The sequence below is a fragment of the Microcaecilia unicolor genome, chromosome 2 (genome assembly GCF_901765095.1).
Source record: "Microcaecilia unicolor chromosome 2, aMicUni1.1, whole genome shotgun sequence".
In the NCBI taxonomy this organism is placed as follows: Eukaryota; Metazoa; Chordata; class Amphibia; order Gymnophiona; family Siphonopidae; genus Microcaecilia; species Microcaecilia unicolor.
The window spans coordinates 148,610,099-148,623,250 of record NC_044032.1 but is presented as its reverse complement, the minus strand read 5'-3'; the positions used below and the strand labels follow the sequence as shown (position 1 = coordinate 148,623,250).

The following is a 13,152-nucleotide window of genomic DNA, read 5'->3' as shown; positions in this document are numbered from 1 at the left end:
ACATTGCTGAATGGTTAGAATTACAAGTTTACCTTTTTACATAAGTATTGCCACACTGGGACAGACCAAAGGTCTATCAAGCCCAGCATCCTGTTTCTAACAGTGACCAATCCAGGTGAGTGAACAACATGAAATGTGAACTACAAAAATGAGAAGAATGGTCTAATGTGTAGCAGTTAAGATTTAATGTGAAGGCATGCAGAGTGATGCACTTGGAATAGTAATCCATAGTAACATAGTAAGTGACAGCAGATAAAGACCTGAATGGTCCATCCAGTCTACCCAACAGTCACATTCATTATCAATTCAAGATTAAATCAACAATGAACGTGATATTGTATACTCGATCATGGTCTTTCTTTGGTGTTTTTGGGACATAGACCATAGAAGTTCTCCTGGCACTGTCTTTATGTTCCAACTACTGGAGTTGCTATCAAAGCCCATTCCAGCCTATCTAAACCCGCTTTGTCATTTGCAGGACACAGACTATAAAAGTCTGCCCGGCACTGTCCTCATGTTCCAAATTACTGGAGTTTCCATCAAAGCTCTCTCCAACCCATCATACAACCAGATTGCTATATGCGGGGCTCAGATCGTACAAGTCAGCCCAGCACCAGTCTTAGTCGATACAGCCAGAGTTACCATCTAAGTACCATTTGACATGCAAACACATATGCAACCCTTTTAAGTTTTGTTTTTTATACCATTCATTTTCTAATTAGAGATCCTCTGTGTTCATCCCATGTGTTTTTGAATTCAGCCACAGTTTTTTTCTCCTGTGCTTGGGGGTGAGAGGCTGATATGTATAGAACAGGAGAGGGACCTTGAGGGTGATAGAGTCTGAGGATTTCGAAGTGGTGAAACAATGAGTCAAGTTGGTTGCCTTAGCCAGAAGAATGCTAGGCTGCATAGAGAGAGGCATAACCAGCATAACAAAGGAGGTGTTAATGCCCATGTACAAGTTGTTGGTGAAGCCCCACTTGGACTATTATATTCAGTTTTAGAGGCAATGGGGCTCATAATCAAAAGAAAAAACATCCAGCAAATGGTCTAAATGTCAGATGGACGTCAGAAACAAAACGAAGGAAGAAGAGGACCTCGGCTGACGGGGGTTGGGGTCCCCTGCCAGCAAAGGTAGCAGACGGCGACAGCGGATTGGTGGCGGGAGGGGGGTCGAGAGGGTCATTGGCAGGGGGGTCCAGGGCCAAATCTATGGGAGCCCAGGCCCCCGTGGCCCCACATAGCTATGCCCTTACTTTATCTTATCTATCTATATGTTCCATCTTTGCTTACACCCTATGCTGTATATAAAAATGTTTTATGACATATTGTGTTGACATTGTAATGTAGCATACAGTGCCATACTTTGGGGCTTATTTTCGAAAGAGAAAAACGTTTAAAAAGTGACATAAACTGGCAGATGGATGTTTTTCTCACCAAAATGTCAAAATCAGTATGTTTGAAACCCATTTTCCAGACATATTTATATGCTGTTCATCTGCAGTGCATCCAGATCTCAAAGGGGCATGTCAAGGGTGTGTTAAGGGTTGGATTTGGGCACTCCTAAGACTTGGATGTTTTTCAGCCATAATGGAACAAAATGAAAACTTCCAGCTAAGATGTTTTGAGATAGACCTGTTTTAATAATGACTAAATGTCCACTGGAGGAATAACAAAAAGACCCACCCCCAAAGATTGAAAGAAACAATACATACCAGCCTCCATGACAGTCTCAGATGTTATAGCCAGTCCTATTAGAGCAGCAAGCATGTCCCTGAAGTAGCCTAGTTATCAGTGCAGTGCACTGTGGAAAAGAAGACCCAGGCCAATAATCTACTCTAGCTGTTACACTTGTGATGGAAAGTGTGAACCCACCAAAAACCTATTGTACCCAGATATAGGTGACACCTGCAGCCACAAAGGCTATTGTAGTGGTGTACAGTTGGGTACAGTAGGTTTTTGGTGGGTTTTGGAGGACTCACTATACAATATAAAGGAGCAATGGTGAGATGTGTACCTGGGACCTTTTATGTGAAGTCCAGTGCAGTGCCCCCTAGGGTGCCCTACTTCTCTGCTGGGATATCTGTGTAGCCAGTCTACTAAGAATGCTGGCTTCTCCTACATCCCAATGGCTTGATTTTGTGTGTTTTTCACATGGACTTTCTTTTTTTTTGGAAATGGACCAAAAGGATAAATGCACAGAGCACAAAAACATCTAGCAAGTGTCCATTTTCGGGAAAAAAAAAAAAAAAGAAGACATTTTGCTGTTTCAAAAATCGCTATATTCACTATTTGGATTCTGGACATTTTCAGCAAATCTTCCAAAATCGGACTTAGATGTCATATTGAAAACGCCCAACTTTGTATTGTAATTTGAATATTTTTAATGCTGTAATTGTCTATTGCTTATGTTTGACTTATTCTTGCTGTACACCGCCTTGAATGAATTCCTTCAAAAAGGTGGCAAATAAATCCTAATAAATAAATATTATTAATATTTTGGATGTGTGCTTAGTTAATGTGTTAGTTTATCTTCTTTTGCATGCTCTTCTATTGTACTATAGAATCCCAGGCAGTTCAGGTGTATGAATATTGCTTAGTTAAGAAATTCTTCTCAGGTCAAGACATGACACTGTACTTTATGGTTAGCACCGGAGCCCTTACCACCATCTCAATGGGTAGCGGTAAGTGCTCCCTCCTGAAATGGCACTTATGCTTACTTGCGATACGACCATTTCTTTTTAAATAAAAACGGCCTTTTATCCACTGCGTCAAGAGGGAGCCTTAGCGTTCATCAAAAACATGCCCCCTTTTGCCGCAGCTTAGTAAAAGGACCCCTGAGATTCCTAAAAGGAGAGACCTACTTACAGAATTACCCCTTAATGCTTAAATATGATAAATGCTTAATAATTTTGAAATCACAAGTCAATGTACTTTGTTTCAGGTGGGAGATGAAGGAAGAAGGAGATCTGGGAGATGATGAATATCATATGCTGGAACATTTGAAAAAGATTGCATTCAAGAATGATTCTTCACAAGATCCATAAGGACAATCGCAGCAATATTAAAGTAGTTCAGTTATGACAGTTTGGGTTAATTGTTTGAAATACAGATTAATTTCTGATTGAACTTTATTGGGCTCAAATGGATAAACTCAATGCACAGCAGATTCTATTCTTATTTCATAGTGATCAAAAGTTTGAATATTTCTTCACTATTTCTTCTCAACTTGTAATCTGCAACTAATAATTTTCAAACTCTTCTACTAGGTTTTCATATGGTACAGCACCTGTGAAGTAATAGAATTAACGTGTTAATGAAATGTGGAATTTTTCAGGATATCAGGATATTGTTTTGTATATATAGATCTATAGATATGTACCTGTACAGTCTTTATTGTCCTAGGGTACTCCTGGCTAATTTATACTTTTTGCTGAATATTTGGAATAAATATGATGTGTTGTGACAGGGTTAGTTGAAATTTACTTTTTCTATTAGTTGTGTGGATAAGCAGGAGGGGAAAGTATCAAACAGGCCAGATACAACTGTAGGCATTCAGTTTGCCCTTGAGCCACATGCCACCTCTACTGAATGAAATTACAGCAGAATCAAATACAGTAAGAAGTCTCTTTAAGATTACTAAAAGACCTCCATAGTTTCAGAAGTGTGTGCTAAATGTCTTTTCTAAACTAAAAGAAGAAACTATATTTTAAAAAAAATGTTTGGAAGGGAGCGTGTCATGGGTGGAGAGTGAGAGTTCCCGCATTATCCAGTTGGATAACACAGAGTTAATGCAGCAGCACTTACCACCTCCTAAAAAGGAGATGGTAAGTGCTCCCATGTTAATTTTTTGCACAACCTGCAAATTTAAAAACCCTGTAAAAAGTGCCACATTAAATCTAGTCTTAGCACACTTACCACACTTTAGTAAAAGGGTCCCTAAGGTGCCTATATAAGAACATAAGAGTAGCCATACTAGGACATACCAGTGGTCCATCTAGCCCACTATCCTGCTTCCAACAGTGGCCAATCCAGGTCACATTACCTGGCAGAAACCCAATTAGTAGCAACATTCCATGCTACCAATCCAAGAGCAAGCAGTTGCTTCCCCATGTCTGTCTCAGTAGCAGACTATTGACTTTTCCTCCAGGAACTTGTCCAAACCTTTTTTAAAACCCAGATACACTAATTTTCAACCAAAGAGAAATCTGCCGTTTCACCTGAAAATTGACCAAACTATAGAAGCTTAAAAAAAATTAAATTTAGGACTGCCTTCATCTAAGAGCCTGATTTAGGTGCCTAGTACTAAAAATCAGTGCTTCATAACTTTTTTCCCCATCTTAAATCCACCCTTATTGCCACCCGCTTTTTAGGATCTAAAATCTAGGAGTTAGCAAATTGTTAAAAATGTTATATTTAAACAATTTACAAAATAATATTTCAAGAATCATCTTTGAAAGAAACAGAACATACTCTCAACTCACAATAAATTCAATATGGTCATCCATACTTGTCATTACACAATGCATGTGCTATAACAGTATCTTCCACATGTTGCCCCAAAGGATGAGAGCAACAAGAAAAAATAAAAGGACTAGAGAAATGTTAACTCTTTTTAATGAGGAAAAACAAACTCATTATCAAGAAAAGAGGGCTGCAGAGAGAATGGCATTAGCACTGTAAGTTAAAGTAGAGTCTTGATTATCCAACCTTCGGTAATCCAACCATCTGGCATATCCGACAGACTCCCCAGTGACATCATCACACTTATTTCTATTAAAAATCTTTGTTTTAGAACAATTTTTGAAAATCAGGAACTCTATAAGGCTCATTTTCAAGGCACTTAGACTTATGAAGTTCAATAGGTTACTATGCAGCTATGTAAGTCTAAGTGCTTTGAAAATATGCCTCCACGCCTTTGTTTATGCATTGTTTAAGGGGTTTATGCAGTGTTTTCCGTATTATCCGACAACAGGTTAGTCCCGTTTTAGGTTGGATAATCAAGACTGTACCTTGCTTGGTAGACGAAGATACATAGTAACATAGTAAATGACGGCAGAAAAAGACCTGCATGGTCCATCCAGTCTCAGAAGATGGCTCACCAATCCATGCAGACAACTTACATCAAGAAACTGTTGCATATGAACAGGGTCAGTAAACACATACACTCTAAATCTATATATGACGCTCAAAATTGCTTGCGCAAATATGGGCTTGTACCCAATTTGCATGTGCAATGAAATTGATTATCAAGCCAATTAGTGCCAATGATGGGGCACTAATAATCAATTACTGGTGCTAATTGGCGTGGAGGAGTGGCCTAGTGGTTAGGATGGTGGACTGGTCCTGAGGAACTGAGTTTGATTCCCACTTCAGGCACAGGCAGCTCCTTGTGACTCTGGGCAAGTCACTTAACCCTCCATTGCCCCATGTAAGCCGCATTGAGCCTGCCATGAGTGGGAAAGCGCGGGATACAAGTGTAACAAAAATAAATAAATAAAAAATTAATTAAAATTTGCATGCACATTTTAGGCACCAGGATCCACACGTAAATTTTACATATGGATCAGAAAAGGGAGAATTTACTTACAACTTTATAGAATACGGGAGATCCACACCTAATTTCACACCTAATTTAGGCGTGAAAATTTACACCAGGTTTACTTGGTGTAAATCCTCAAGCCCAAAATTGGGCATGGATCCAGACAAAAATTTTTTTTCTATAAATGGTTCCCAACTTTGAGCGCCATTTATAGAATAGCGCTTAGCGCTAATCTTTATTAGCGCCAAAATTTGGCCACCATTTATAGAATTGAGTCCATAGTTTACTTTAAACATTGGATTTGGAGGAATAAAAAGATGTACTTAGAAATACAACCTATGGATGTTTAGCTAAAAAACTTTATGCTGTGCCTCTGTAGCCCTAGAAAAATCAAGAAATTATATAAACAACTTGACCCTAAAACAGTTTATTTCTATCTCTGAAAAATAATCTCAGAGCTGAATTCTGGTCAGGCTCAATGGTGAAAATAACAAGAAGCATGGCTTTTATAACTACCGTAATCTGTAAGTTCTCTAACAGCCCTTAAGGTCGAGGCTGTCCACAGAAACCTCTTCATGGCCATTATATTCCATTTCTGGACCCACTGTTGATGTAATAAATCTAACAGTAGACAGAATAGTACCTTGAGAATGTAACAAGAACTTTGGCATTTTGGGAGTAATTCCATAAAGAGCCACATAGACTAGGGCCGCCAAGAGGAGTGGGCAGGGGGGCAAGATTCCCTGGATCCAGCCTCCAAGGGGGGCCTGGTGCTGCTGCCACATCAGAAAGATTTCAGGTGTCAGGCAGGCAGAGGCAAGCCGCAGAAGGCGGCTCAGGCTGCAGTGTGTGCAGGGGCATGGGTTTAGTGCTTCTCTGTCACTGTCACCACAGCCTTAGGTCCTTCTCCCTGCCTCGTCTCGCCTCCTCCTGATGTCACATACTTCCTGTTTCTTCCACGGGAGTAGATGAGGCAGAAAGGATCTGCAGCAGCAGAGCCTGGAGTTAACGCGCTCGGGTCCTGGCCAGCACACACTAGTGCAGGAGAGAAGAAAGACTGAAACAGCAGCAGCCAGGATTTGTCAGTGCAGTGGGGGCCAGGCTGAGTGCACACGGCATTAGGAGCAGAGGTACCAGTGCCACGAGTTTGCCTCCTAGAGCTGTACCGAGGGCTGTGTGCCCTTAACATCTTCGTTGATGCAGGCTAGTAAGTAACTGTAGCAGATGATTATTCTGAATCTGAATTTAAAGGCAACTGCAAGCAACTAATATGATTTGTGAGGGAGGGGAGACCCCTGAATTTAAAGTAATATAATTTGTAGGGTGGGGAGGGTAAGGGAGAGAAATGAGGAAGGGAGATGGGAGGGGGAGGCGGGCAGCATGGAGAATTTCTGGTTTTAGTTTTCACACAGTGCAACTGCAATTTTGTTTGGAGAAAATGGTATGGAATCTATTTAAACCCGTTCTCAATTAAACATGATGCAGGAATTAAATTATAAATATTATCAAAATCTTTACTTTTGACTGATGATGGTGGAGGGTTTGGGGATGTGGTGGTGCAGGAGGGGGCCCTTAAGATTATTTGCCCTGGGCCCGGTTTTGAATCATGGAGGTCCTGACATAGACATAGGCGGTCAGTGGATCATCTGTTTGAGGAGGCTAAATGGGGCCGGGCCAGAGTGGGGCCTGAGTCCATAATTGTCTCACAACATGCAAAAAGAAGGGTCAGCAAAATAGTTGCAAATTTTTATTTATTTATTTGTAGCATTTGTATCCCACATTTTCCCACCAATTTGCAGGCTCAATGTGGCTTACATTTGCTGTAATGGCGGTTGCCATTTCCGGGTAACAGAATTACAAATGGTATAGCGTTAAGGTGCATACATATATGGTAACATACATGGAACATAGTATATATGGAACAGATCATGGTATATATATATATACACCATGTGCATACATACATGGTAAAGAAGAATACATTATGGTATTGCAAGAAGGTTTTTTATACCTTTTATTCTGTTTAGATATTAAATGTGCATCAAATGACAAAATATAGAGTGGCAAAAAAATTAAACAGTGCAAACTTCAGTAGAAATATATAGGTCTGTTAGATAATTCAATTCAAGCAGATTAAAGAAAGTCTGCATTTCTTATCTCTTGCACGTCCCATGTGCTCTCAGCCATTAGATTATGTTCGATGTAATGACAAATTAAAATTATAATAAAGTTTTGATGTCACCTCAGTAAGACCAGCACTCAGTCCCTCCACTGCAAAACACTATGCATAAGCTTGTGCAAAAACACACTCATACTCCGATGCTCAGAAGCAAAAGTGGGCACTAGAGGCCATTAGCTCTGGACTAGTGCTCGCGTTTGCCAGCACATCATGTTTAAAGGCCCACACCATGGGGAATAGCGAGCGCACCAAGAGAGAGCACATCAAGCATGCAAATGCATGCTGATGAGCTTATTCCCTATTCCTTCCCAATGCTTAGTGGGCAACGTGCCAAACAAGGGCGCTCCTCCCACAGCAAACACTTACACTAGCACGGAGCTGGCATTAGGGTTGGAGAGGAATGGGGAATCACTCCCCCCACCTCCCCAAAGATGTGAGGGTCTGGTGGTCCAGTGGATCCCAGACCCTTCACCCCCCCAAGAATGTGAAGGTCTGGTGGTCCATTGGATCCCAGATCCCCCACCCTCCAAAATAAATAAAGCCCTAGTAGTCCGGTGGGACCCCTGGCCAGGACCCCCCCGAAGACTTGCCTCAGTAGTCTAGTGGTGGCCCAAACCTCTCTACCTTGAAGAAGGAGGAGGGACTAGGACTCCTTCCCTCCACCTGCTGGGTGCATCCTCAAAATGGCAGCGTTATGCCCCGCCCGGTGAATCCTAGGATGCACCGGGCAGGGCACCGCCATTTTGAGGACTGTGCTTAAATTTGCATGTCATTGGAGTAGAGCATGAGGGAGCTGCTCAAACGCACTGTTCAGGCGGTATTCCTCCAGCACTGTTCAGAATAGCATCGGAGTTTTGATCATTTACCCCCCAGAACCTTACCATTTAAAAAACAGCATTAATACCCAGGGCTCAAAGAGCAATATCCTTATGTGTGAAAGGGCAGAAATGTAAATATTAACATCAGGCATTACAACACCAACACACCATCTAGTGAGAAAACAAAACAAACCAAACAGGACTGCTACAGATCACTATACAGAAATTACATGCTAGCAGAATACCACACCTTGGCATCCCACATGCAAAACACAGACAGACCCTTCAACAAATATGAAACAATGGACCACAGATCAGAAATAGAGATGAAGGCAAAAAAAATGAAACTGGAAACCTCAAGGTCAGATTCTGCATACAGCATTACTAGAGAAAGAGAAAACTAAGTGCAAATTATCAAAGATGCAAATTTCCCAAAGCTAACTTATTCCAATTAATAAATTCAAAATAAAGTACTTTTTCTACCATTGCTGTCTGAGCATTTTATTTTTCTATTCAACTTTGGTCCCAGTGTCTCTTGTCTGCTTTTCTCTGGTTTTTTTCTTGTCTTTACAGGCTCTCCTATACATGTCTACCATTCATGTTTCCTTTGTATCTCTATCCATCTTGTCTAGCATCTCCCCTCTGTGTCCCTATCCTGATCCCTTTCTTCAGGTTCAGCATCTGCCTTCTCAGTATCTCTATTCTCACCTATTTATTTATTTATTTATTTATTGGGATTTATTAACCACCTTTATGATGAGATTCACCCAAGGCCTATATTCAGCATCTCTCCCCTGTGTTCCTACCTTGACCTGTCCTGCATTTCTCCCTTGTGTTCCTATCTTCCCCCCTTTAATCAGCATTGCCCCTTTGTCTCTATCCCTCTCCTTGTCCAGCATTGTCTCTGTGTGTCCCTATCCCCTCTCTGTCCAGAATTACCCCTTTGTGTCCTTGTCCCTATGCCCCCTCTATGCCCAGCATGTTTTCTGTCTCCCTGACCCTTCCCTTCCTCCTGTAGCCCCTACCCTAGGGCCAATATCTCTCCCACTCAATTCCCACCTGTGCTTCATGGTCCAGTTTCTCTCCTGCCTGGGTTCCAGCATCTTTCCCCTCCCCCAAGTCAAGTCTCTATCTCTCTCCCTTCTCCCAGCTGATCCACATGTACAACCATCTTCCCCCTTCTGGGTCCAGCACCTCTTCTTGTCTGTCCACCCATCCCTTTCCCCCTCCCCCTAGTCCAGCAGAGCACCTCTCTCCATGCCACAGGTCCAGCATCTCTCTTCTCCCTTCCCCTTCCCTCCAGTGCAGTTCCAGCAATTAGACAGATAATCTCTCTCACTTGTCTTGATCGCTGCTGGTAGCGATAGTGCCACTGTAGTGATCACAGCAGGCTGCCTCAGAGTATCGGCTTTCCCTGTGATGCATCTCAACCTTGCAGAACAGGAAGTTGCATCAAAGGAGATGGGACGCAGACTCAGAAGCAGCCTGCTATAACCACTGCAGTGTCACTAGCGCTACGGGCAGTGATCAAGGGAGTGGAAAAGATATCAGAAGCCCAGGACCATGTCTGCATTGAGGTGAGAGTTGGGGAAGGGGGAACCACTGCAGATGGAGAGAAGATCCTCTCACATCCTCTAAGTTGGTGATTGGTGGGCTGCCGCCAGATTCTAACTTGTAGAGGAAGGTTGCGCTTGCATGTTTGGAGGCTTAGCCTCCCCAAGCCTCTTATACCAGGTGCCTATAAATGGCGTACTGGGCTCAGATGTTGACTCAGCTTCCTGCAGAAGAGGAACAATGCTGCTCAAAAATCTAGTATTGTTGCTAGAGTTGCAGGCAAGTCAGTTTATTGCCCCTGAAAGACTCAGGAACCTTTTTGATGATAAACCACTTAAGATTGGTAAAAGTGAGGTTCATGTGACTCTTTTTATGTCACTTATATAATAATGTGTCCATGGTCTAAAATTTATGTGGGATGCACAACTCTTGTGGTTAGGGTTCAGATGTTGGAACATCAGAACCATCTACATACACAGAGGCCCTTTTACTAAGATGTGTAGGTGCGTATGTGTGTCCTCCGCACGTCAATTTAGAACCACTGCCTGGCTACCGCGTGGCCTGGGTGGTAATTTCATTTTTTACACACGTCGACCATTACCACCCGATTAACGCATGAGATCTTACCACTAGGTTAATGTGTAGCGGTAAGGTCTCAGGCCCAAAATGAATGAGTGTCAATTTTTATTTTGCTACATGTCCATTTTCATCCAAAAAACGGCCTTTTTTGCATGTGCGCTGAAAAATGGATCCTCATGCATCCAGTACACCAGCCCAGGCCATTTTTCAGCGTAACTTAATAAAAGGACCCCACAGTCTCGTGTTTTCCCCCATGGTACCTTAATGCATATCTTTGAACCACACTTTTACCAATCTTAAGTGAGAGAGAGTGACCAGCACCACAAGGTGGCATATCACCTTGAGGATCCAGATGCGAATCCCACTCTACCTCAAAGAAATAACAAGATAGAGCATCATCATCATCAGAACCAACTTTGAGCTTTTTGTCTGTGGTGGTAGTATATCAGACTACCTGAGTCATAAGCAGTTCATTTCCATCTCTTCCTTAACTCAGAGTGTCACCTCAAGTAAGTGCCTCTCACCTGCACAGAGTCTAGACACAGAACAGTACTCTATGATGTTCTCTCCATGCTATGTTTTCCTTGGAAGTTCTTGGGTCATTTAATGCCATTCAATGCTTCCTTGCTGCACAATCATTTTCCCTGGGCTCTGCATTAAGGACTAGATTCAGTAAATGGTAGAAAATAAAATGGCACTAAAGAAAATTGGCGCAGAGTGCTATTCCATAAACGATGTTCTGAGTTGCACACATTTATAGAATAGCATTTAGAGCTGATTCCCACGCCGAAATTTGGTTGCAAGGATTTACGTCAACTGAAACCTGGTGTAAATCCTGGCCCAGAAGTTAGGTGTGGATCCTCTGGATCATAGGCACCCGGTATAAGAGGCTTGCCTCCCCTGCTGTGCTCTGAGGGGTTTAAATTGTTGATTTACTTCCAGACTCACAGCAGGAGCTGCAGTGAAAGCCCTCTAGCCTTGTGTAACCAGTTGTAGAAATTGGTTTATGGTTTAATTTGTTTACCTTACTGCTGGGAGAGCAGGGGGGGTTGGCTGGAGGTGCCCTGGGTTGCCAGGGAGATTTTTAACGAGGATGACTTCCTGACCTGCACTGAGGACAGATAGCAGCAGAATCGGATACTGGGCCAGCATGATCAGAAAAAGTCACCAGACAACAAAGGTAGAAAAGATCATTTTATTTTCATTATAGTGTTTGGAATATGTCCACTTTGAGAATCAGGTGCTCAACATTAAAAATTTATATTTATTTACTTATTTATGGCATTTTATCCCACATTAAACATGAATTCTCTGAGGACAAGCAGGCTGCTTGTTCTCACTGATGGGTGACGTCCACGGCAGCCCCTCCAATCGGAATCTTCACTAGCAAAGTCCTTTGCTAGCTCTCGCGCGCCCGCGCGCACCGCGCATGCGCGGCCTTCTTCCCGCCCGAAACCGGCTCGAGCCGGCCAGTCTTCTTTCGTCCGCACTCGGTACGGCTGTGTTTTTGCCGTGTCGAGCCCCGGAGAGTCGACCTCGCGCGTCCGTTGTTTTAATCGACGTGTTTTTTCTTCGGAAAAGTTCTAATTTCGTGCGGAAAGTGCTTCGAAAACCCCCTTGGGTTTCGTTTGCCCCTTCCTATATTTCCAGTCTTTGCCCCGGTAAGTTTTCTTTCGTCGTCGGGGTAGGCCTCTTTTAGGCCTCGGTCGAGATTTTCTCCCTCAAAGTTTTGGTGCTCAAATTCGTCATTTCGGATTTTGATTTCGCCGGCGTGATTTTTACGCCCATGACATCGAAGCCTTCCAGCGGCTTCAAGAAGTGCACCCAGTGCGCCGGGGTAATCTCGCTCACTGATAGGCACTCTTCGTGTCTTCAGTGTCTGGGGGCCGAGCACCGTCCTCAGAACTGTAGTCTGTGTTCCCTGTTACAAAGGCGGACTCAGGTAGCGAGATTGGCCCAGTGGAACGTTTTGTTCTCGGGCTCTTCGTCGGCATCGGCACCGGGGTCATCGAGTGCATCGACGTCATCAGCGTCCAGACCTTCATCCTCGGCCGCCAGTGCATCGAGTGCATCGAGGCATCGGCCCTCTGCATCGGCGCCGAGACATCGGATAGCTGCATCGACGTCAGTGGTACCGGGACCTCGTCTCCTGATGTCGTCGGACGGTGGTGCATCGTCAGGAGTGCAGGTGAGGGCTGTCCATTCCCCTGCTGGTGGCGGTGAGCCTTCGGGTGGGTCTCCCCCTACCCTGAGGGCTCCTGCGGTACAGCCCCCCCGGGATCGACCTGCTTCGACCTCGGCCCCGAGGAAGCGACGGATGGATTCTACGTCCTCCTCATCGGTGCCGGGGAGCTCCGGTGACATGCTTCGGAAGAAGTCTAAGAAGCATCGACACCGGTCTCCTCCCCGCGTCGGCACCGAGAGCTCTGGGTCGCCGAGGGAGTCGGCACCCAGCAGGCATCGGCACCGAGAGGACCGCT

General features: G+C 43.6%; 1 protein-coding gene across 1 annotated transcript in view; it reads left to right on the top strand.

Annotated features, from left to right (window-relative positions):
* Positions 1-3,436, top strand: part of KIAA0825 (KIAA0825 ortholog) — a 584,207-nt gene extending 580,771 nt beyond the window's left edge. Inside the window, 1 exon segment of the mRNA XM_030193391.1 lies at positions 2,945-3,436. Coding sequence (XP_030049251.1) covers positions 2,945-3,047 — 103 coding nt within the window. The 3' untranslated portion in view covers positions 3,048-3,436.
* Positions 3,437-13,152: the final 9,716 nt, after the last annotated feature.